The 22,439-nt window shown below is 44.8% G+C and overlaps 1 protein-coding gene across 1 annotated transcript in view; it reads right to left on the bottom strand.

The window, feature by feature from the left end:
* The window catches only part of GALNT10 (polypeptide N-acetylgalactosaminyltransferase 10), a 419,073-nt gene that overhangs the window by 2,622 nt on the left and 394,012 nt on the right, over positions 1–22,439 (bottom strand). Inside the window, exons 8-9 of the mRNA XM_082254883.1 lie at positions 12,520–12,627; positions 10,208–10,429 (exon numbers count right to left, since the gene is read on the bottom strand). Of these exons, the coding sequence (XP_082111009.1) occupies positions 10,208–10,429; positions 12,520–12,627 (330 nt within the window). The remainder of the gene's footprint in view (positions 1–10,207; positions 10,430–12,519; positions 12,628–22,439) is intronic.

The following is a 22,439-nucleotide window of genomic DNA, read 5'->3' as shown; positions in this document are numbered from 1 at the left end:
TGAAGTAGACAAACCTCTGTCCTTCAGTACTTGGGTCTCAATGGCCAGGCCATTAAAACCAGCGACTGTAAAGCATGATGGTAAATTGGTCCTTGAGACCACAGACACTCCCTGAGACGAAGTTCCCACGGAACGTCTGCGACTAGCATGTCCAAGTCGGCCAGGCCGGCTTGAGGAGGCCAGCCTAGAATTTCTAGGACCACTGGCGCTGATAGAATCTGAACCAGGCGTCCCTAGAGGTATCTGGCCCCGACCATCCGAGAAAGTCTGGTCGTTTTCTGTTCCCACACATTTATCAGATACCTGATTGTTATCAGGAAGGGTGATCTTTTCTGGTTGAACCTCAGGGACCGAAGTCACCCGACTAGAGGCTACTTGGCCTATCTGGTCAACCAGATCCGATTCCTGTGAGGTATAGGGACTAATCTTAGGAAAAGGTAAAGGAAAAGATCTATTCAGGGAACGGTAACTACCGCTTCCTGTAGTACTTAAATGTTGGAAGGGAAGAATCGCACCGGTAGTAGTGGTTGATGCTCGATCTAATGTCCTGAATACCGGTGAAAACGTCCCCCCACCCTGAAACCGGGTGGGGGCGCACCTTCAGGCTGTGTACTCCTTTGCTTCGGGTTTGGCTGGGTTGGTCCTCTGCTTGTCCGAACAGCCCTTCTTCAACCCTCCTGGAGGAGTCTTGCCTTTCCCGCTTGTACCAGCCGGGCGCCCTTTATGGGCGGTAAAGAAAGGTCCTCGCTTGTTGCGAGGTCCCTTAGCTTTAGCAGCCTGTGGCAAAAAAGTGCTCTTGCCCCCAGTGGCATCCTTAATGATTTCATCTAGGTTGGCCCCAAATAGACGATTCCCCTGAAAAGGGAGATTTGTCAAGGTCTTTTTGGAACCTAGGTCAGCTGACCAGCATTTTAACCACAGGACACGTCTGAGGATGACCGCTGACATAGATGCATGCCCTAATAAGGGAGTAGTGTCCAAGGCTGCGTCACAGATAAACTGTAGCCCTTGTATAATCTGTTCCATCAAATCAGATGTCTCCTGGGGAATATCTTTTCCCCTAAGGTCTTGGCGTACCATTCTCGCCCATTCCGTAAGTGTCTGGGAAACTAGACCAATAACAATTACTGGTCTAAATGCTGACCCTATCAGAGAGAAGATGGTGCGGGACTCTGCTTCCATCTTTCGATCCACCGGATCCTTAAAGGACGAAGTGTCCTCCACTGGGATAACCGTGGCTTTATTCAGCCTGGAAATAGGTGGATCCACCACTGGTGGTACCGTCCATTTCTTAATGATGGATTCCTCAAACGGATAGCGTCTAGCAATACGCTTGGAAATAGTAAAGGTACGTTTAGAATGCTCCCATTCTCCTTTTATCTGATTACCGAAACACTTGGGTACAGGAAAAACCTTCACCGTTTTGATGGGCTTATTAGTACCAAAAGGAATCTCTGTTTCAGTTGCCTCTGCCGGTAAAGCCTCAAGTTTTAAGGTTTCATGCACTGCCACAACTAGTGCGTCCACCAATGCTTCTTCCTGAATTATAGCGGGAGAAGAAACGTCCTCCTCACTGTCTGAGGGGGCTTTACCTGAGATAACAGCCCTTGCAGAGGAACCTGCAACTGCAGTGACCATCTCTGAATCTGAGTCAGAGGTGTCAGATAGTATAGGGGTAGGCGGGGGTCGCTTCCTTGACCCCCGTCCCTGACAGGCCGCCTCCACCCGAGCCACCATAGACTCCAAAATTGCTGTAAATGACTCTACACTCTGTGCACCGGCGGGTCCCGTGGCCCCCTCGTGGGAAACAGGTGGGGGAATATGTGTGGCAGGGTCCATGATAATTCCAGTCACTTCCTGGATAATATAATTCAAAAATAAAAAACTTTTTTTTTTTTTTCCCCGACCCCCAGCGCCACAAAAAGCCCCTTAGTGTTACCTGCTAGGGATCCCTATCGATCGAGAGAGAGAGAGAGATAGACCCCCAGGCTCACCACTTGATGCTCAGAGTTTAACTGCAACAGGTTACAGCGCTGTCTTGACAAACAGGAAGTCTTTTGGCTGGCTGCCCAGGAAGAAAGGAGGCGGCTCCGCCCCTCTGCACGCCTTCCGGCGCCTCCCCTAGCTCCACGAGGTGTTTGGATCACCTCAAACATGGCCGCCCCCATGCTGGAGACACGAGGCTACGCCAAAATGGCGGCTCGTGCGATCCAGCAAAAAAAATGGCGGCGGCCTGTACTGAATAGCGGTGTGCTGCAGGGCACACAACACTCTCTCTGCATGGGGATTTGGCGTGGTTGGCGGTACCGGCCCTGGCGGACCGCATGGCCATTCGGGAGGCCTGCTAATAGCTGGAGATCTGATTAGGAAGGCAGTCTACATGTCCGTGGCTTCTGACTGGTAGGTAGCTTATTTTTATCACCGTAAGATTCCCAGAATGCCACTGATTACAATCTTTTTAACATGTATACAATTAGATTGTTAGCTCCCAAACCAAGCCTCCTGGCTTTTTGCACATAAAATCACACTCAAAGTAGGAGGATCTGTGTCATTTATAGGATAGAGAGGGACTCTATCTTACCATACAGAGAGGGGCCCGTGTTCACCACAAGACCCGTCAGGGGAAAAGGGGGAACATACTACTCACCATACCGGAACCAGGCGGGCACCAACTCCTGACAGTACCCCTCTCCACCGGGGCGGGAGGGCTGTCGACCGATATGGACGCCGTGACTCATGGACTTTGGCGTTTCAGCGAGACGTTTAACTCGCGGGGTCAGTCCTTTAATGGGACTTTGTCGCGGCCGACCCAGCGCGGAGCTATGGCCTGCACGCGCTCGTAGGCTGAACTGGGGTGACCACCGGATCTCAACATCCAGCCCGTCGCCCAGTTCAGCTTTCTTGCTTGAAGATCTCACAGGAACACTGGAGAAAAAAAGCTGTCTAAAAAAATCTTTTAAGAAAAAAATCTTGCCAGGACCTAAGATCCCAGCAAGGTATCTAGGTCCTTACTCCTAACTAGACAGAAAATAACTGATTTGCTGAGGCAGAGAGAGAGAGGATATACCCTCTGGGACTGCCCCTAGGGTGTGGCCAGAGCTTTTTAATTTCCTGTCTAGTCCTGCTCCTGTGGAGGCAACATAACCCGAAGGTGCTGTATCACCGAGGACTACGTCTGTCAATGAGCGCTAGAGAAAAATATTTTAAGTAATTTGTCCCTCTCTATGCTGTAAAATACCTGGTTGATCCTGCCTGTTCCTGTGTCCCCCTGTATGTGCTGACCACAGTATTCATGGCCACTGCTCCTTGATACCGTGGTCAGTACAAGCCTCTGTCAGCCCACAGCTTCTCCCTCTTCCCTCCCTGTCAGCTATTGAGTCAGTGCGGATCTGCTGCCCGCCCCTCCCCACCTGCTGCTATTCTGTGTAAAGTAACTATGCCTAATAACTAGAATCCCTTCTGTTATATAAAGCTATGTTGCACAGTGTCTTTGTTTTATAATAATTATGCAGCTCAATACCTTATTTCAGGGTGCCAATGTGCAATTATGTGACCACCCGCCGCTCTCCTCTTCCCCTCCTGGCTGACGTCAGAGGGAGAATCTCAGCCCCTCCCACTGTAGTTCTCAGATCAGGGAAGGAGAGTGGCAGGACGTCATGTGACCTCACAGCGGGACTGTGAAAAAAGGTATTGCACTGCAAAATGTAAAAAAAAAAAAAAAGGACACTGTGCAAAAAAAGCTGCATAGAACAGAGGGGATTCTAGGAATTAGGCACAGTGACTTTTCAACCACTTTTGAATTAAAGGAATAAACTTTGCATAAAGAAAAACTCCACTTAAACAGTTTTTCAGAAGACATTTTGGATCAAGATCGCTTGTGCTCCTACTAGAATTCTGAATACAAGTTGAATACAAGTGTTCTTACTGGAAGAACTTCTGTTCATCCACCAAGATGCAAAACAGCATTGGGAGGTCTGCAGAAGTAACCCTAGTGCTTGAAATTAACCTATAGTTTAAAATGAACCTACAGTTTTGGCCTAGTTGGCAGTACATACATATTGTCCTTTTAAACCAACTGGCACATGATATATGTAAACGAGTCTAGTACAACTAGTCTGTAAACTAGTTTGGTACTTAAAGGATAAGTCCACCTTTGGGAACATGTTACGTGTTCCACTCATTTTTAGGGTGGAGTATATAACATGTTCCCAATGCTGCAGCTGATCCCCCCTCCCCTCCTGTGACAGCAGTACAGGGAGAGGTTCTGTATCAGTCTGTTACTTTTGAAAAAAGCATGGCCATGCAGGGCTCCTTCCACATGGCTGCGCCATTCATTCACAGAGTTCTTTTGTGGCTGCTGGATTGTAGTTCTTAATGAACACCATGGCCTGTCGATCATTGGTTCTTTCTGTCAGTGTGAAACTGCCTGCCCATATGATGTACACACAAATAGGTGCTCACAATAAAAGCCTGCAGGAGGCCTGCATGGTGCCAGCTATCATGGGTGTAATGCTTTCCAGGCTTCTAAAATAAAAAAATAAAAATTAAAAAGTGAATGCACATTTTTTTACCTGCAAAATGTGCATTTATTATGTTTTTTTTAAGGTGAACTTATACTTATGAAAGTAAACCTAAAACCATTTTTTTGTATAAACCTTTCCCTACTATAAAGGTCAGCAATGATTATTTGTTGGTTATCACACATTGTTTTTAAGTGGAAGATGCAGACAGTGAGGAACTTTTATTTTTAAACCTGCGGCAGTGGTTTTTTCAGTTTCCGCTATGCAGGTTTTGTTATCCGCACTGCTGTGTATCTCTGGACATTTACGGTGGAACGCAAGCTCTTCGTGAATGGCCGTGTACTTCCAGGGGGCCTCTGATTGGCGTAGATGAGGCTCTCCTGTGTTGTTATTCTATTTAAGGCATGCTTGTAGGCGCCGGCCACACCTTTGAAAATGTCTGATGACGAAACGCGTCAGCCCCACATGACGCACGCACCCGCCGCGGCCATCTTTGTTTACATGTCTGTATCATCTGCTTTCATGTGAGTAGTATTCTTCTGATTTTATGGAATAAAAGCCTGTACATATTACACGGTTGGAGCCCTTTCTTTTATGAGGTGTATACTGGAGGTTTGGGGATTCAGAAAATGCCAGAAGGGTTTATCATGCATGTTTCTTGAATGCACCGGGGAAATGGATGTACTGAAGGATAGCCCCCTATATGCTGCCTTGCCACGAGAGTGATTTTACATGCCTGCTTGACTGCTCATTAATTTGAGGGTCCACTCAGTCTGGTAAGAGTATATTTACATCGAGCACAGTAGTGGACCATTATCCTGTATTAGGAGCGGCTTCCTTTCCTCACTTCCTCTGTTTACACCAAGCTATTAAGAGACTGTGGTTTGGCCACGCTAGTGGCTGTCCTCCTTTTTTTGTGTTTCCATCAAATGGACTCCTTCATGAGAGTTACGCTACACATTTTGCAATCTGTTTCCCATTGGATAGTGTTCCCTTTATGTCCAGTCCTGGAGACACAACAGACAGTGAGAGAATTTTTTTTTAAACTGGTTGGGTTGAACGGAAAAAAAAAAAAAAGACAGCAGTCCGACATTAGTACAGCAATCTCCTCCGCTGAGCTGTTGTTTTTTGACAGGGGGATGGCCCCTCCCAACAGAACACTCTGATCAGCACTCTCAGCCATTGGGTAAGAATGCTGATCGGGAGTTAGTCGGCTAATGGTTTCTGCAGGACCGGCTGACATACACACGGGCCAAATGTTGGCCGGTTTTTATTGAAACGGCCGATTTGTCCTGACATTTGGCCCGTGTGCACTAGGCATTAGACAGTTGTCACCAGAACAAGAATCCCCCACTTGAGGATTTCCCCTTTAATAATGTTTTGCCCAAAACTCAAATCTTTCTCCCTCATGTTTAGTCCCAGTCTAGTCACTAGATAGAGTGAATCTTTTTAAACGCGGGTACAGTCAGAAATGAAAAATTCTCAGTGGACATATAAGGGTACGGTAAGCCTCTTCGTTCCTGACAATATACTGCTATGAGAAAATAACTGGAACACTATCCTATAAAAATTAAACTATTTAATAATAAAACCTAAATAAAGTTATGGTTCTAGTTAACAGTAAGAGTCCATTCACACTGCCGCGACTTGTCAGGCGACTTGTGTGCCCTCAAGTCGCCCCAAGATGCTTGTCACAACAAATGCAATGTAAATGAATGAGAGCCATCTTAATATGCACTACTGAAGTCGCTCCGACTTCAGAAAAGGGTCATGTACTACTTTGAGGCGACTTGTATCCGACTTGTGCCAATAGACTTCAATGGGAGTCGCCTCCAAGTCGGATCCTTATCTTTTGTCAAGCGACTGTGATCCGACTTTCCAGGAAGAAGAAGGAAAATTAGCCAGGCATTCCCCACATTGCAGCCATGCCTACAGTTCCTATATACCATTATCTTTGCCTGGTCTGTGTGAGTGGCACTGGTGGGCAGTGGCACTGGTGGACACTGATACATGGCACTGATACGTGGCACTGGTGGACACCGATACGTGGCACTGGTGGACACTGATTTGTGGCACTGGTGGACACTGATTTGTGGCACTGATACGTGGCACTGGTATGTGGCACTGGTGGACACGGATTTGTGGCACTGATACGTGGCACTGGTGGACACTGATTTGTGGCACTGATACGTGGCACTGGTGGACCCTGATTTGTGGCACTGATACGTGGCACTGGTGGACACTGATTCGTGGCACCGATATGTGGCACTGGTGGACACTGATTCATGGCACTGATATGTGGCACTGGTGGACACTGATACTTGGCACTGGTGGATACATACATGGCACTGGTGGGCAGTGGCACTGGTGGACACTGATACGTGGCACTGGTGGACAATAAGTGGCACTGGTGGGCAGTGGCACTGGTGGACACTGATACGTGGCACTGGTGGGCAGTGGCACTGGTGGATACGGATACGTGGCACTGGTGGGCAATGAGAAAATGAGTAAAAAAAAAACTGAAAAGGGGAATTAGGTCACAACACATCATATTCTGATTGGCCAAATACAGTCGTCTATCATATAAGTCGCTTTAAATAATTCACAAGTCGCGCTGAAGTCGCAGTAAAGTCGTGGTAAATTAGCGGTAAAAAGTCGCTCCGACATGGGGCGATTTATGGTTGCGGCAGTGTGAATGCGGTCTAAATTATAATACAAAAATGCATATATGCACAGATATATGAAACAACTGACCGCATATTAAAAAAGTTATGTACTCCCCAACTGCCTATTATTGGGTCTATTTATAAAAAAGTGAATGTGACTTTCACCAAACATTTTCTGGTGCAGAATCAATTACTGTCATTTAAAACACTGCGCTAGGAAGATTCCCCTGCAGAGAATGTTTGCTGAATGTCAGATCTACTGTTTTATAAATATGCCCATAAATGTTACCTACAATTGTCAAACTTAACCTGTTGCCGACCACCTGCCGCCTTTTTACTGCGACAGGGTGGCTCTCCTGCGCAAACCGACGTAGACCTATGTCGTTTGCATGCGGCTAACTAGGGGGCACGCGCGCGCCCCCGACCCCACTCGGCAGCGGGGAAGCCGATACACGGGTCAGGCGGCTCCGATTGTTGTAAACATAGCTGACCGTTCTTCTCCCTGGAATGATCATAGAGCTCCTGTGATCCTTCTATATAGGATCACAGGTCTCTATGATCATTTCACAACCCACACCCCCCCACAGTTAGAATCACTCCTCTAGGCTCACATTTAACCCCTTGATCACCCACATTGTTAACCCCTTCCCTGCCAGTGTCATTATTACAGTAACAGTGCATATTTGTAGCACTGATTTACTGTAGTAATGTCACTGGTCCCCCCAAAAGTGTCAAAAATGTCAGTTAAGGGTCTGATTTGTCCGCCGCAATGTCGAAGTCCCGCTAAAAATCGCAGATCACCGCCATTACTAGGAAAAAAAAAAACAAACAATAAAAATGACAAATCTTTCCCGTGGTTAGAAGATGCGATAACTTTTGCGCAAACCAATCAAAATACGCTTATTGCGTTTTTTTTTACAAAAAATATGTAGCAGAAAACAAACTGGCCTAAAATGTTAAAAAATGTTGAATGTTCTATAGCAGAATGTGAAAAATATATTTTTTTTTTTTTTTTCAGAATTGTCACTCTTTTTGTTTTATAGTGTAAAAAATAAAAATCGCACAGGTGATCAAATACCACCAAAAAGAAAGCTCTATTTGTGGGGAAAAAAAGGACATACATTTTATTTGGGTACAGCATCGCACAACAGCGCAATTGTCCGCTAAAGCAACTCAGTGCTGAATCGCAAAATATGGCCTGGTCATTAAGGGGGAAAATCCTTCCGATCCAGAAGTGGTTAAAGTTTGTCAGGACTGCATCCCACAGTAAACAGAACCTGGAAATTATTTTAGTACATATAAACTTCTAAATACCTTTTCTCATCAGCGGCTTATAGAAGTCTTGTGACTTCTATCAGTGCCCAGTCAAACACTGGTTAAAGCTTGTAGGAAGAGTTTTCATTCTCCTGTCTGTCTTAAGAGGTTGCATGACCCCTGACCCTCTGTCTGGACAGTGCTGATTGGCCCTGTACTGATCACATGCACCCTCCCAAAAAAAAAAAAAAAAAAAACTCACTAGCAATATACACCAAACTAAGCATGTGCAGCTTGCCCCCAAGGGAGATGGATTGGGGACTGTGGAAGAAGGGGAGGTTTAGAGAAGACAGGATCAAAAAGCCTTTTTACACAATGCACATTATTACCCCTTAGGTTCCACAGTGAGTATAACAAGCATGCTTTACTGCATTTACAGACTGATTTTACTGTTGTGGGTTTAGTAACACTTTAAATTAGGCTAAACCTACTCCCACCCTCATTCTAAGCCTATTCTATCTAACCCTGTAAAGAAGAGATTTGTATACTTTCCTATTCTGAAACCGCTCTGGTCCAGTCATGCAGAAAATGCATTAAAGAGGTTGTAAACCCACATTTTTTTTCACCCTGCAAGAGAAACCCATAATGAGCTAGTATGCATCGCATACTAGCTCATTATGAAATACTTACCTTAGAACGAGCCCCCGCCGTGCCGCCCGCTTACCTCTATGACGAGCGACATGTCCAGTCGCCCGTCTTCCGGGATCGCGGCATCCGGCCATCTGATTGGCCGGAGCCGCGGTGACGTCACTCCCGCGCATGCGCGCGGGAGCTGACGGTCACGGCATGGGGCTCTGAAGTAACGGCACCAGCGGCCGTTCCTTCAGAGCGCATGCGCCAGTGATGTCACTGGCTGTATGCAAGGTAAATATCTCCTAAACGGTTCATGTTTAGGAGATATTTACAGTACCTATAGGTAAGCCTTATCATAGGCTTACCTATAGGTACAACTTGCAGAGGAGGGTTTACTTCCTCTTTAAGGTAAAAAAACTTCTGCCTTTAGAACCACTTTAATGAAACACCGGGTTGTCTATTTAACTGCATATATATTTCAGCTGTCTTTCACTGAAGCTAATGGGGCTTTTTCACAGGCCACAGCAGCCAGGGAAAGTGACAGCCGAACACGGAAGCGACGTCATGCCCATCACTTCTTATTTTCATTGAAGCTAGGGTAAAACTGCTATTTTGTGGTCACTGGTCTTCCTCTCTTCTACCTAGCGATATCTGCCATGGGGGGTCCTGGGCCTGCAAGTATGATAGCAGAGCAAGGGAAACATGCCAGGTGGGTTGCACGAGTGAGGGACTCTATTACCAGGGTTTTGTGGAAGCTTCCACCTGACTGTGAATTTGTCAGATTTAGGAATGTGTAAAATCCCTCGTTGCTGGAGAGAGCAGAGGGATGACATCATTAACTTGCTACTGCTTATTCAGCAGGCTGGGTGGGGAAGACCCCATTGTTTCCCTTCTACAGTTTAAAACAGAAAGTGGTGCCATCCGCCAAATTGTACAACAGTACTGTATGATCTCAGGAAACGATGAACAGAAATCATAATTTGTTGGCAGTAAAACAGCTTCCTTATATGCAGTTCATTTGTCTTTATATCAGTTTGTCTGGAGTTATTATATTATTTTGCTACACAAAATGATGGACTCCTCCCTGGGTATGGGGGTCCTTTGAATACCTATCCGAGCCCGACTTTCACTTACCTCTCCCCAAGCAGCGGCAGGAGGCTCCACAGGGGGGTAGAACTTGGGCAAGTCCCAAGCCACTTTGGTCATGAACCACTTGAAGGTCTGACAGTTTAACCTGCTGCGCAGTTCCTTCTGAGATGTCACATCGCCAGGAGAGAGATGCCGGTAGTCAGGGCGTCGTTGGTAGATATATTCTGCATATTCATCCATCCACACTTCAGCTACTCGCTTCAGGTTCTGTGAGGAGATGTAGACTTATCAGACAAAACTTCAAATGCAAGCTATTACTTCTGAATCCCCAACAATAAAGAAAACTTTACTGGAACTGCTGGTTAAAAGATCTAGAAAGGTATTAGCAACATGACCACTAGATGGGGCTAAAACAAAGCGTATTTTGTGTTCAGTGGATTGGAATCAATAGTACAGAAATACATTTTGCTCCAGTAAGTACAGCTAAGTATATGTTTATGATATCTCTTTTTCGATTCATTTGCTCAGCCAGGCTCAAACTATCATAGACACTGTGAATTCTTAAAGCAGGCTTGCATTATGATCATGATATGAACATAAAAGGGAAACATATTTTTTTTCTTAACCCTTTACTTACAATTCTGAAAAACTCTGCTTTAAAGTCTTACTCCATCTTTAAACAAAAAAAAAAATAGCAAAGCTATTATGTTCACTGGGTGGGATAAAATTCCAAAAAGTCTAAAAAATGTTTAGTGGTAAAAATAACAGTATAGAATAAACAGCACAGTGTACATAGTGGACAGAATAAAGTATCTAAGACAGGAGAGGATGCAGTGCAGAATATATAATTTACTGTACTCCTGACCATACAGAGTGGAGCAGTCTGAAGTGTGTATCATACATCACAATATACAGAGTGGTGTTGCCCAGAGTATGTAATCTTTTCATCTTATATACAGTGTAAAAAATACTGCATCCTGTGCAGTACTGAAAAATACATCACAGCTTGTTGAGTGGAATGATATGCACTGCAATTGCATGTAACATACAAGCACAGCATTCAGTACAGCTTCAGTATGCCATGTACAGCACAATGTACAACGTATGTAATATACAGAATGGTGTAAAAAGTTGAGTGGTCTGGATTATGTAATGTACTTCACAATGTAACGAGAAGAGTGGTCTTCTTTATGAAATGTACAACACAATGTACAGTGCAGAAAAGTCTAGAGTATGTAACAAAGCACAGGGGCCTAGAGTATGTACTGTACAGCACAGTATACAGCGTGCAACAGTTTAGTGAATAAAATGTACAGTGCAATGTACAAAGTGCAGCAGTCTGGAGTGCAGCCACCTAGAGTGTTAGGCATGCAGCACATTGCAGAGTACAGCTGCATGGAGTATGTAGTGTACAGAACAGCTAACAGAGTAGACAAGCACAGCTAACCAGGAACATTCTTCCCACTGACCATAATACGAATGTATCATGAGTTGTAGATTTTAGCAGAGGTTTCCCGAGATGGGAAAGAAACCCATCTAAGAAAACTAGTTCAATACCTACAAGTATACAAAAAAAGCAGGCAGCATACTTGCCAACTGTCCCGTTTTTGCTGGGACAGTCCCAGGCAAATAGGAGCCTGTCGCGGGTAATTTATATTGTCCCGGCAATGTACTGTTTTACACTTTGCACTTACTTAATGTACTTATTTACACTTTATTGATATTTACATATTACATTTTTGTATAGTCACACCTGAGCACATTTGACACTTTAGAATTGCGGGGAATTGTGATGAGAATTTTAAACTTTAGGCAGAAGTAGTGCAGCTGAATGGGAGATTTATTCCAACTCTGATCCTTTGGCCTCAAGTATAAAATCCCCTTCTCGATTTTCTGTAATTCTCTCTTTATTGAGTAGACCTTATGATAAGTAGGCGGAGATTAATTATGTGGAGATGGCGGAGCTTCAGTGCAGTGGGTGTGGTAAGTAATTGATAGCTGTGCTGCAAAGTGTCCCTGGAAAATTTCTTTCAAATGTTGGCAACTATGAGGCAGGGTGACAAAGACAATGGTTTGCACAAATAGAACATAAAGGTTAGGGACAATAATGCAACAAGTGCTCTCTCTCCCCTCAGTCTAGAGGTTCGTGCTTCATCTTGCTCTCATTTAAATGTATCATGAAAGAAAATACTGTTCTAGATAACGAGCAGAATAGAGCATGCAATCAAAAAGACTTAGGGTCAGGATTATTTTATTTTTTGCAATAGAAAGCAGGACACTGATGTTATTTTATTATTTTCTTTTTATGCATGCAGGAACAAAATTGTTAACTTAAATATTGTAAATAATACATTTACCCTTGCTAGGCTGACACCAGCAGGCACCTTGTAGGGCACATATTTCCGGTAAATATGTCCCACGCGAGAGCATGGAGCATCTTCCATCCGACCTCCACACATCCACACCTGTAGTGACATACAAATATGACTGGTTAGCCCATGGGAAATATGTGAATTCAACCTTCATGTAAACCATATTTATCTACAGTCATTTATCATCTTACTTTCATTTTTCATGGTGGGACAAAAGGTTAGAACCTGTAAGATTTTTATTGCTATTTGTGTCCAAATTTCATTTCATTTCATTTTCCCTGCTGTTACCTGCTGACAACGTCTCTGATCTTTCTCCAATCAGTTTTAAAAACCTTGTTAAAAACCTAGTTGGAGAGAACTACCCTCACTTCCTGTCTCTTGTGGCACCGGTCATCAAGCGAATAAGCGAGCATACATCTACACAATGAGGAAAAAACTTTTACAGAGGGTCTATCGTTCCCCAACTCTCTTCAAAATTGAAAAAAAAAAAAAAAAGTGGGCTTGTTTTTTTTTTATTTGCATTTTTTTTAGTTTTACAATGAAAAGTAACAATACAAAATAGGATTAACATGTACATTACCAAGCATACAGCATAGAGATTGCTAGTAACAACATCCAAATCGAAGAGGCACTGAAAAAAAGGAGTTTTAAGCCATAGTCCAGAGAACAGATGTTAATGGTTGAACAGATAAAGAATGTCCGCAAATACAACGTAACGTAATCCCAGCTCAGAAAAGCATGCAAACAGATGACCCTCAAAGTAGTTCACCAAATGAACCATACAGGGGGGCAAGGTCGGCCTACACCCAACCACTCATCTAAGAAGTCAATGACTAAAAGCTGCGCTCCATACTGCACTGTGAAACAGGCAACGGTCGGCTTGCTTCCCATTTCTATTGTTTCTAATAGCAAAGAACGCTATCTATTTAACAGTTGTGCCCCAGTTAGTATAACGGGGAAAGGCTTTTAATATGCAAATAAGCAGACAACTGAAACCTAACATCAGGATAAAGTCATTGGAGCCATAGCTACAAGAATTTTCTTGTACAACTGACTGGCCATAAAGCTGTTAGAGTAAAGCACATCACTATACTTGTCGTGCCCAATCCACACATCCAGTACGGCTGCCATGTTCCCCAAGGTTTCAGCATATCCATTTCACTTGTTTTGGATAACGTGGTAAGGAGTTGGAACTCCTTTATGGTTTTATTGCAGTCTTTTTCCCTGCTTGGGAGATTTACCTTAATTTGTCCTGGTGACTATTTCACTTTGACAAAACGTGATGAAACATTCAATACTGTACAGTTGTCATTGAAACAGAAGATGAGGAGAAATCTTCCAGTAGAAACCCCTGTATTGCTAAGAGGAGATTTGGACAGATTTCCTTTTACTTAAAAAAAAAAAAAGAAAAATTGGTTTAAACCATTCCCTTTTGTTTTAGAGCCCATTCACACTGCCGCGACTTGTCAGCCTGACAAGTCGCGGTCCATTGAGTAGTACAGGACCCGTTCTAATAGGAGCGACACAAGTCGCTCCGACTTAGAAAAAGGGTCCTGTACTACTTTGGGGCGACCTCAGAGCGACTTGCATAGACTTCCATTATGTGAAGTCCCTGCAAGTCGCGCCGAAGTCGCGGTGCACGCGACTTCACAGGTCGTCCCCCGAAGTCGTGTCGCCTCAGTGTGAACCGGCTCTTAAAGTCAGCTATAAACATGTTGTTGTTCAAAACTGAAACTTGTTAGATGCTGGAGAGTGAAGCCACCACATGATTTCTCTGTGTTTTCATTCTCAGGCCTGTACACCATCCAATGCAATTACTAGGGGTCCTAGATCTTTGGCCTATTTTATTTTAAGGAGAATCCAGTTGAAGGAGCACCCCAAAACCCCAAGCAATAGAGGTGGGCACTAAGTAGATGAATCAATCTAATAACCCATACCTGCGCAACACAATATGTGAATAGGACAAATGTAAATATACAGTGCATCCGGAAAGTATTCACAACGCTTCACTTTTTCCACATTTTTGTTACGTTACAGCCTTATTCCAAACTTGATTAAATTATTTATTTTCCTAAAAATTCTACAAACAATACAATATGACAACAACATGAAAGAAGTTTGTTTGAAATCTTTGCAAATTTAGTAAAAATAAAAAACAAAATAAATCACATGTACATAGGAATTCATAGCCTTTGCTCAAAATTTTGTTGGAGCACCTTTGGCACCACTTACAGCCTCTGTCTGGGCCACTCAAGAACATTCACAGAGCTCCCATAGCCACGCCTTTGTTATCGTGGCTGTGTGCTTAAGGTCCTTGTCCTGTTGGAAGACAAACCTTCGCTCCAGTCTGAGGTCCAGAGAGCTCTGGAGCAGGTTTTCATCAAGGATATCTCTGTACATTGCTGCATTCATCTTTCCCTCAATCCTGACTAGTCTCCCAGTTCCTGCCACTGAAAAACATCCCCACAGCGTGATGCTGCCACTACCATGGTTCAATGTAGGGATGGTATTAGCCAGGTGATGAGCGGTGCCTGGTTTCCTCCAGATAAGATGCTTGCCATTAAGGCCAAAGAGTTCAATCAGACCAGAGAATTTTGTTTTTCATGGTCTGAGAGTCCTTCAGGTGCCTTTTGGCAAACTTCAGGGGGGCTGTCATGTGCCTTTTACTGAGGAGTGGCTTCCGTCTGGCCACTCTACCATAAAGGCCTGATTGGTGGAGTGCTGCAGTGATGGTTGTTCTTCTGGAAGGTTCTCCTCTCACCACAGAGAAATGCTGGAGCTCTGTCAGTGTGGCCATTGGGTTCTTTATCACCTCCCTGGCTAAGGCCCTTCTCCCCCAATCGCTTAGTTTGGCTGGGCGGCCCGCTCTAGGAAGAGTCCTGGTGGTTCCAAACTTCTTGCATTTACGAATGATAGCGGCCACTGTGATCATTGGGACCTTCAATGCTGCAAACATTTTTCTCTACCCTTCCCCAGATCTGTACCTCAATACAATTCTGTCTCAAGGGTCTACAGACAATTCCTTGTACTTCATGGCTTGGTTTGTGCTCTGACATGCACTGTTAACTGTTGGACCTTATATAGACAGGTGTGTGCCTTTCCAAATCATGTCCAATCAACTGAATTTACCACAGGTGGACTCTAATCTACTTGTAGAAACTCCTCAAGGATGATCAGTGGAAACAGGATGCACCTATGCTAAATTTTGAGTGTCATGACAAAGGCAGTGAAGTCTTATGTACATGTGATATTTTGTTTTTTATTTTTAATAAATTTGCAAAGATTTTAAACAAACTTCTTTCACATGGTCATTATGGGGTAATGTATGTAGAAGTTTATGGATAAAAGAATGAATTTAATCAATTTTGGAATAAGGCTGTAACATAACAAAATGCGGAAAAAGTGAAGCGCTGGGAATACTTTCCGGGTGCACTGTATGTACGTGAAACCAAAAAATATGTGTGTCTACAACGTGAACCAGAATTACATGTATGTTAAAAGATGCATTTCATCAGACTTGGGTAAGCATAAAGATGTTTGAAAATTCTTACAAAAAACTAAGGACTAGGCCACGCTCTTATAAAATACATGTGATCAAACAATGTGTCATCAAATAAAAAAAAAAAAAAAACAATATAAAATTGGAAAATATGCAATGCAGCAATGTTTCCAGGCCTGATATGGGTCTGCCATTGTTACCGGTAACACTTTCAACACATTTAAGTTGAATACCCAAGTGTGAGATTGGAGACAATGACCATTCCGGCATCTTTTGTTTTGTTTATTTTGTAATGGGGATGAGAGAAGGGAATGAGTGGGATACTCCTCTGGCTCAACTAGGTTTAACTGGGACACTTTATAGAAAAATGCCTGTTCGCGCTGTCTTGACGCCAGCTGAATGCCAACCAATGCTTCCTGTCGCTTGAAGATACTGTTTTGCTAAACTGTGCTAGAACTTCGACTTTAACACTCTGATTAACTCAGAAGATCCAGGACTGTAATGACACTTGACTCTTGACACTCTGTTTAGCTCAAAAGTCCGGTGAACAGCTCCCTCCAGTCCTTCACTGACTGAGGTAGCTCCGTGAAACTGCTTGTGCTGCTGCAACCCTTAACACTGTACACTGCACACTTAACTCTTCAGGGCCCAACCGCTGGTGCCCCCTTTACACTTTCAGGGTCCTCTAACTAGTACTCACGAACTTGGAATGCTTTCCTGGAACTGAACCCCTCTTTCTCCGCTGGTCCTCGGCACACCGGATCCTCTTTGCAGCTCAGCTCACTCTCTGGACTCTCAGGCAAGCCACCCGAGACACCTGATCCTTCTGACAGGAGGAGAGACAGCCATACTCTCCCTCCTGAGACTCTGCTTCGCGCCAAAGATGCTGAGTCATGCGCTCCCCTCCAACTTATACCCCCTCCCAGAATCCTCTGCAGCAGAATCTGCCTTCCGGGGTAGATACAGGCCTGAATGAGCCACTGATTGGGTTTCCTCCACTGCCCAATGAGAATCCGCTCATGGAGCCAGTGGGGAGACTCCCCTCTCAGCAGCCACACCTGGGAGACATGACAGCCCAGCTGTTAGGCATCCAAGGCCCACTATACTTTACCTAGCATCTACTTTGTAGGGTGCTACAGCAACAAAACTTAAACGTTCATAAACAGTCCAAATGTAGTGCCAGGTGGCATGAGGCACCACATTTGGACTATTAATGGACGTTTAGGTTTTGTTGCATTTTTCCAATTTTACATTACGCAATTGGCGTTCCCAAAATATAAAAAGTTAGAGAGTGATTTAGTAAACTAGACTGCACGTATAACCAAAATATTTCTTTTTCGTGAACTCTCCTTTTAATGCAGGCTACTCTCTATCATATACTATCCTAGGATTATTCTGAAATATGAAAAAATAGAAAATAATTTACAACGAAAATGCTCTCTCTTGACTCTCTTGCCAAGCACTGCATTCTTTCTTTATATTTTAAGTGCGCCGAGTTCAAAACTAAGGGCTCGCTGAATGTCATCTGGATTTACATGACCAAAGTCCTATAATTTATGCATGCTCTGTGCCTCTTGGTAGCAAGATGAGAAAAAAATGGGTCATTACAAGATAAATACATTCTGAACTAGCAAGTTTTAATTACACTTAAACAATCATTATGTAACACTTTACAACAAACTCCCTCCCATGAGACAGCATCAAGTAAAACAGCAGTTTCTCGCAGCGTGTGGCTGTTTTAATAAGTATCAAGGGTTTCCAGACACGGACATTAAAGGGCTTGTAAAACGAAGCTAAAAGTCATTCCATATTAAATAGCTCGTAATAAATTTCACAAATAGAAGTGTAAAATTTTCTATACCAATTGGTATATGTCCTCTTATACTGGGCATTTAGACATGCAGGAGTTCTCTAATAAAGTACCATGTTACTGAGGAGTCCGTCAATGCCCACATTAAAGGAGGGCTCTAGAAAAATTAACTGGAAGGGACAGTAGGGGGTTTGGGATGTGTAATAATTTAATTATGCTTACTTCCATGCTTTCCTATCTGAGCGGTATGGTTAGCACATCTCTTCCAGTCCATGCGCTTTCTACATCTTGTCCCTGCTATTGTCTAAATGTAATTAGTTGCTGTAATAAAGGTCTATGGGGGAAGCCACTTTCTGCTTCCCTTTAAAGCCCACCCCCACCCACTTTATATTAACCTCTTTAGCACTCCCCAGCTCTGTTGCAGCCACCAAAATACTGTACCTGTTGTTGGAGAGCAGAATGAGCAGCAATTTCACCCCCTCCTTTATCCGAATGGTAATCTCGCGCCTCGACTACAGCAATTCCCTTCTCATTGGCTTACCTCTACATAGGCTATTACCCCTTGAATCCATCATGAATGCTGCTGCCATACTCATTAACCCTACCAATTGCACAGTGTCCGCTATTCCTCTCTGTCAAGCCTTCCACTGGCTTTCGATCACCCAACAAATTAAATTCAAAATACTAACAACTTACAAAGCCATCACCAATTTAGCCCCCAGCTACATCACTAGCCTAGTCTCAAAATACCAATCCAATCACTCGCTTCATTCCTCTCAAAACCTCCTGCTCTCTCGCTCCCCCCATCACCTCCTCCCATGCTCGCCTCCAGGACTTTTCCAGAGCCTCTCCTATTCTATTGAACTCCTTACCCCAATCTGTCCGATTATCTCTTACTCTATTAGCTTTTAGATGATCCCTGAAAACCCTCCTCTTCAGAGAAGCCTATCCTACCCACACCAAACAACTGTACTTCCATTTTGAGTTTTAGGCTCCATGTACACGGGACGTTGTAAATGGCCGTTTAGGAGCACTTGGGCGTTTTTTTCAGAAGCCCTTGAACCCATCTACATGTTATCTTATCTGTCCATGTACACAGGGTCGTTTACAGTCATTTGCAGGCAGTTGAGTTCAGGGACGTTTTTTGGAACGCAATTATTTGTGTTCGAAAGTGTGTTTCCCGGCGTTTCAAATGCAGAAACGCAGCCGAACGTGACCAAACGTGACTGAACGTGATGAACGTACGTTCAGCCACGTTATAAGTTTTTTTTCTTCCATTCAAAATCAATGGTTCCCTATTGATTTGAATGTAAGGCGCACCGCAAGTCGGATGAGGATGATCCGACTTGCGCTGTGAGAATCTTGAGGTGGAACTCCACGCCAAAATGGGAATAAAAAACGGCGTGGGGGTCCCCCCCAGGTTCCAAACCAGGCCCTTCGAGTCTGGTATGGAATTTGAGGGTAGCCCCATGCCGAAAGAACGGCGTGGGGATCCCCCCAAAATCCACACCAGACCCTTATCCGAGCATGCAGCCCGGTAGGGCTGGAAGGGGGAGGGGATGAGCGAGCGGCCCCACCCCCCCTGGACCATACCAGGCCACATGCCCTCAACATGGGGGGGTGTTTGTGCTTTGGGGCAGGGGGAGCTCTGCACCCCCACCCCAAAGCACCTTGCCCCCATGTTGATGAGGACAAGGGCCTTATCCCCACAATCCTGGCCGGTGGTTGTGGGGGTCTGCGGGAAGGGGGCTTCTCGGTATCTGGAACATGTCATCTGTGACATGAGGGGGCGGGGCCTCCCGATGACATCACCGGGGGCCACGCCCACAATGGCTATATAACAAGCTGCAGAGACCGGCATAATCACCGGAGACATCGTCGGAGGAGGACAGGAGGAAGAAGAAGAGAAGAGCGGACATCAAAAGAGCAGAAGAGCGGAGGGGGAGAAGAGCGGAGGGGAGAAGACCAGAGCGGAGAAGACCGGATGAAGATTTTTAATAAACTTTCCAAAACGTCTCCTGTCGTTATTTACATACACTGCCTTTTATGGGGTGAATGGGTAGGGGTACAGTGTACCCCATACCCATTCACATAGGGAGGGGTCCGGGATCTGGGGGGCCCCCTTGTTTAAGGGGGCTTCCAGATACCGAGAAGCCCCCTGCCCGCAGACCCCCACAACTGCCGGCCAGGGTTGTGGGGATGAGGCCCTTGTCCTCATCTACATGGGGGCAAGGTGCTTTGGGGTGGGGGGTGCAGAGCTCCCCCTGCCCCAAAGCACCAACACCCCCCCCATGTTGAGGGCATGTGGCCTGGTATGGTCCAGGGGGGGTGGGGCCACTCGCTCGTCCCCTCCCCCTTCCTGCCCTACCGGGCTGCATGCTCGAATAAGGGTCTGGTATGGATTTTGGGGGGGGACCCCACGCGTGGGTCTACCCTCAAAATTCCATACCGGACCCGAAGGGCCTGGTTTGGAACCTGGGGGGGGGGGGGGGGGGGGACCCCCACAAGGTTTTTTTTCCCATTTTTGGCATGGAGTTCCCCCTCAAGATTCTCACAGCGCAAGTCGGATCATCCTGATCCGACTTGCGGTGTGACTTCCATTCAAATCAATAGGCTCCCGTAGGGAACCATTGATTTTGAATGGAGGCAGAAAAAACGCTGCTAAAAGCAACGTGGCCAAACGTGCAATAACGCCAATGGAAAAAGCTACTGAAAGCATGTTTAACAGCTGCTTTTTCCCGGCATCAGAACTAGCTTTGCAGCACGTTTTATCTAACGTCCCGTGTTCATAAAGCCTTAGTCCCATTTAAGTCTTCTGCGAGTGTTTTAGTTTTAGTCATATTTAGTCAACTAATTCTCCAGTACATTTTAGTCGACTAAAATATCCTACATTATAAGGGATGGCCTGTATGCATTGCACAGTGCCCTGGATGCCTGCGGTGGTCAGGTCAGAGAGGAGGCCTGTAATGCTGCTGCATGCACAGTGCTGGATGGTGGTCTCAGGTCTAAGGGATGGCCTGGCCTGTAAATGCACAGTGCCCTGGATGCCTGCGGTGGTCAGAGGAGGCCTGTTGTAATGCTGCTGCACACAGTGCTGGTCTGAAGGATGGGCCGGCCTCAGCGGCCTGTATGCACAGTGCCCTGGATGGCGGATGCCAGTGGTCTGAGGGCAGGCAGTAATGGCTAGCCTGCTGTTGTAACACACTCACTCAGTGCCAGTGGGTGCTCTGTGTGCTCTGCTCTGGATGTGGGTGCCTGGGTGGTCGTCTTGTGTGAGTCAGGACTCCGTAGGCCTTGCTGTAGTGCTGCAGTGCTCTGGTCTCTTGCAGATGCAGTCATCGCGTCATGGGACACGCCACGCCCGACGCCACACAGTCGCTTGCTGGGAGCGGAAGGAGGCGGAGCTCCGTGAAAACCGGAAGTTGGTTAAACGTCCCTGCCACACATTCTCGTTTTGTTTTCCTTCGGTAACGAAAACGGATTTGATTTTCGTCATAGTTTTCGTCAGTTGACGAAAATGTGCTATACTTTGCGTTTCTTTTTTGTCACTGTAAAAATGCCTTTGACGAAAATGGTGACAAAAACGTTTTCGTTGACGAAATTAACACTGGTTCATATATATTACAATAATCAGTTTCTGGGCCCTCAGGGGGCTCTGGAAGATCAGTATAATAACTATGTGCAGGTATCTAGAGGTGTGGAGGTTAGTCAGGTAAAATAAAAAAAGTTGCCAAGGAGTTTTTTTGTATTCTCAAATCCAACCAAAGGATGGAGATCTTGTCTTCTTTTCACATGTTTCAAAGGCTAGCCTTATCTGACTTGCTGTGAAAAGGCCCCACACCTTTTTTTATTTTTAATTATTAAGATGAAGAGTTCAAGCACTAATGTATTGTGAATAAATCAGAGGATCCACCTCCCTTCTCTGACTTTTAGGACAGCTCTGTACGAAGTTTCAAACAGATGGAAACCGCGTCTTTGCATTCACTTTTTTTCTTTGTAACAACATCATAGGTACATTCTGCAGTAAAGTAAAATTAATTAAATTATTAGTTCAAAGACGGATAAACGTAAAATATTTAAATTTTGCCCAAGGCCATCATAGCTTCTTTTCAATTGTCCCGACCATTAAAGGATAAGTTCACCTTTCGTAACATGTTACACCCATATTTAGGGTGTAACATGTAACCTGTTACGAACTGCCTGAGCTCCGCGCCTCCCTGATCCCTGCTGTGACAGGTAACAAGGGTTCTTCTCCCTACCTGCTGTCAGAATCTTTTTTGTAGCCTTCACCAGATCTGTGCCTTGCAATAATCCTGTCTCTGAGCTCTGCAGACAGTTCCTTTGACCTCATGGCTTTTGCTCTGATATAGTATGCATTGTCAATCATAAAGCCTTTTTTTTAGAGGCGTGTGTCTTTCCAAATCATGTCCATCAGTTCTAGATTACCACAGGTGGACTTCAATCACGGTGTAGAAACTTCACAACAACCAAAAGAAATGGGAGGCACTTGAGCTAAATTTCTAGTGTTGTTGCAAAGGGCCTGAATACTTATGCCAATATGATATTTAAGTTTTTTTCTTTTTAATAAATTCATAC

Source organism: Pelophylax lessonae (genome assembly GCF_965119305.1).
Source record: "Pelophylax lessonae genome assembly, chromosome: 4".
Classification (NCBI taxonomy): Eukaryota; Metazoa; Chordata; class Amphibia; order Anura; family Ranidae; genus Pelophylax; species Pelophylax lessonae.
Note: the sequence above shows the minus strand (reverse complement) of the source record. Positions and strands in the feature narration are given on the sequence as shown.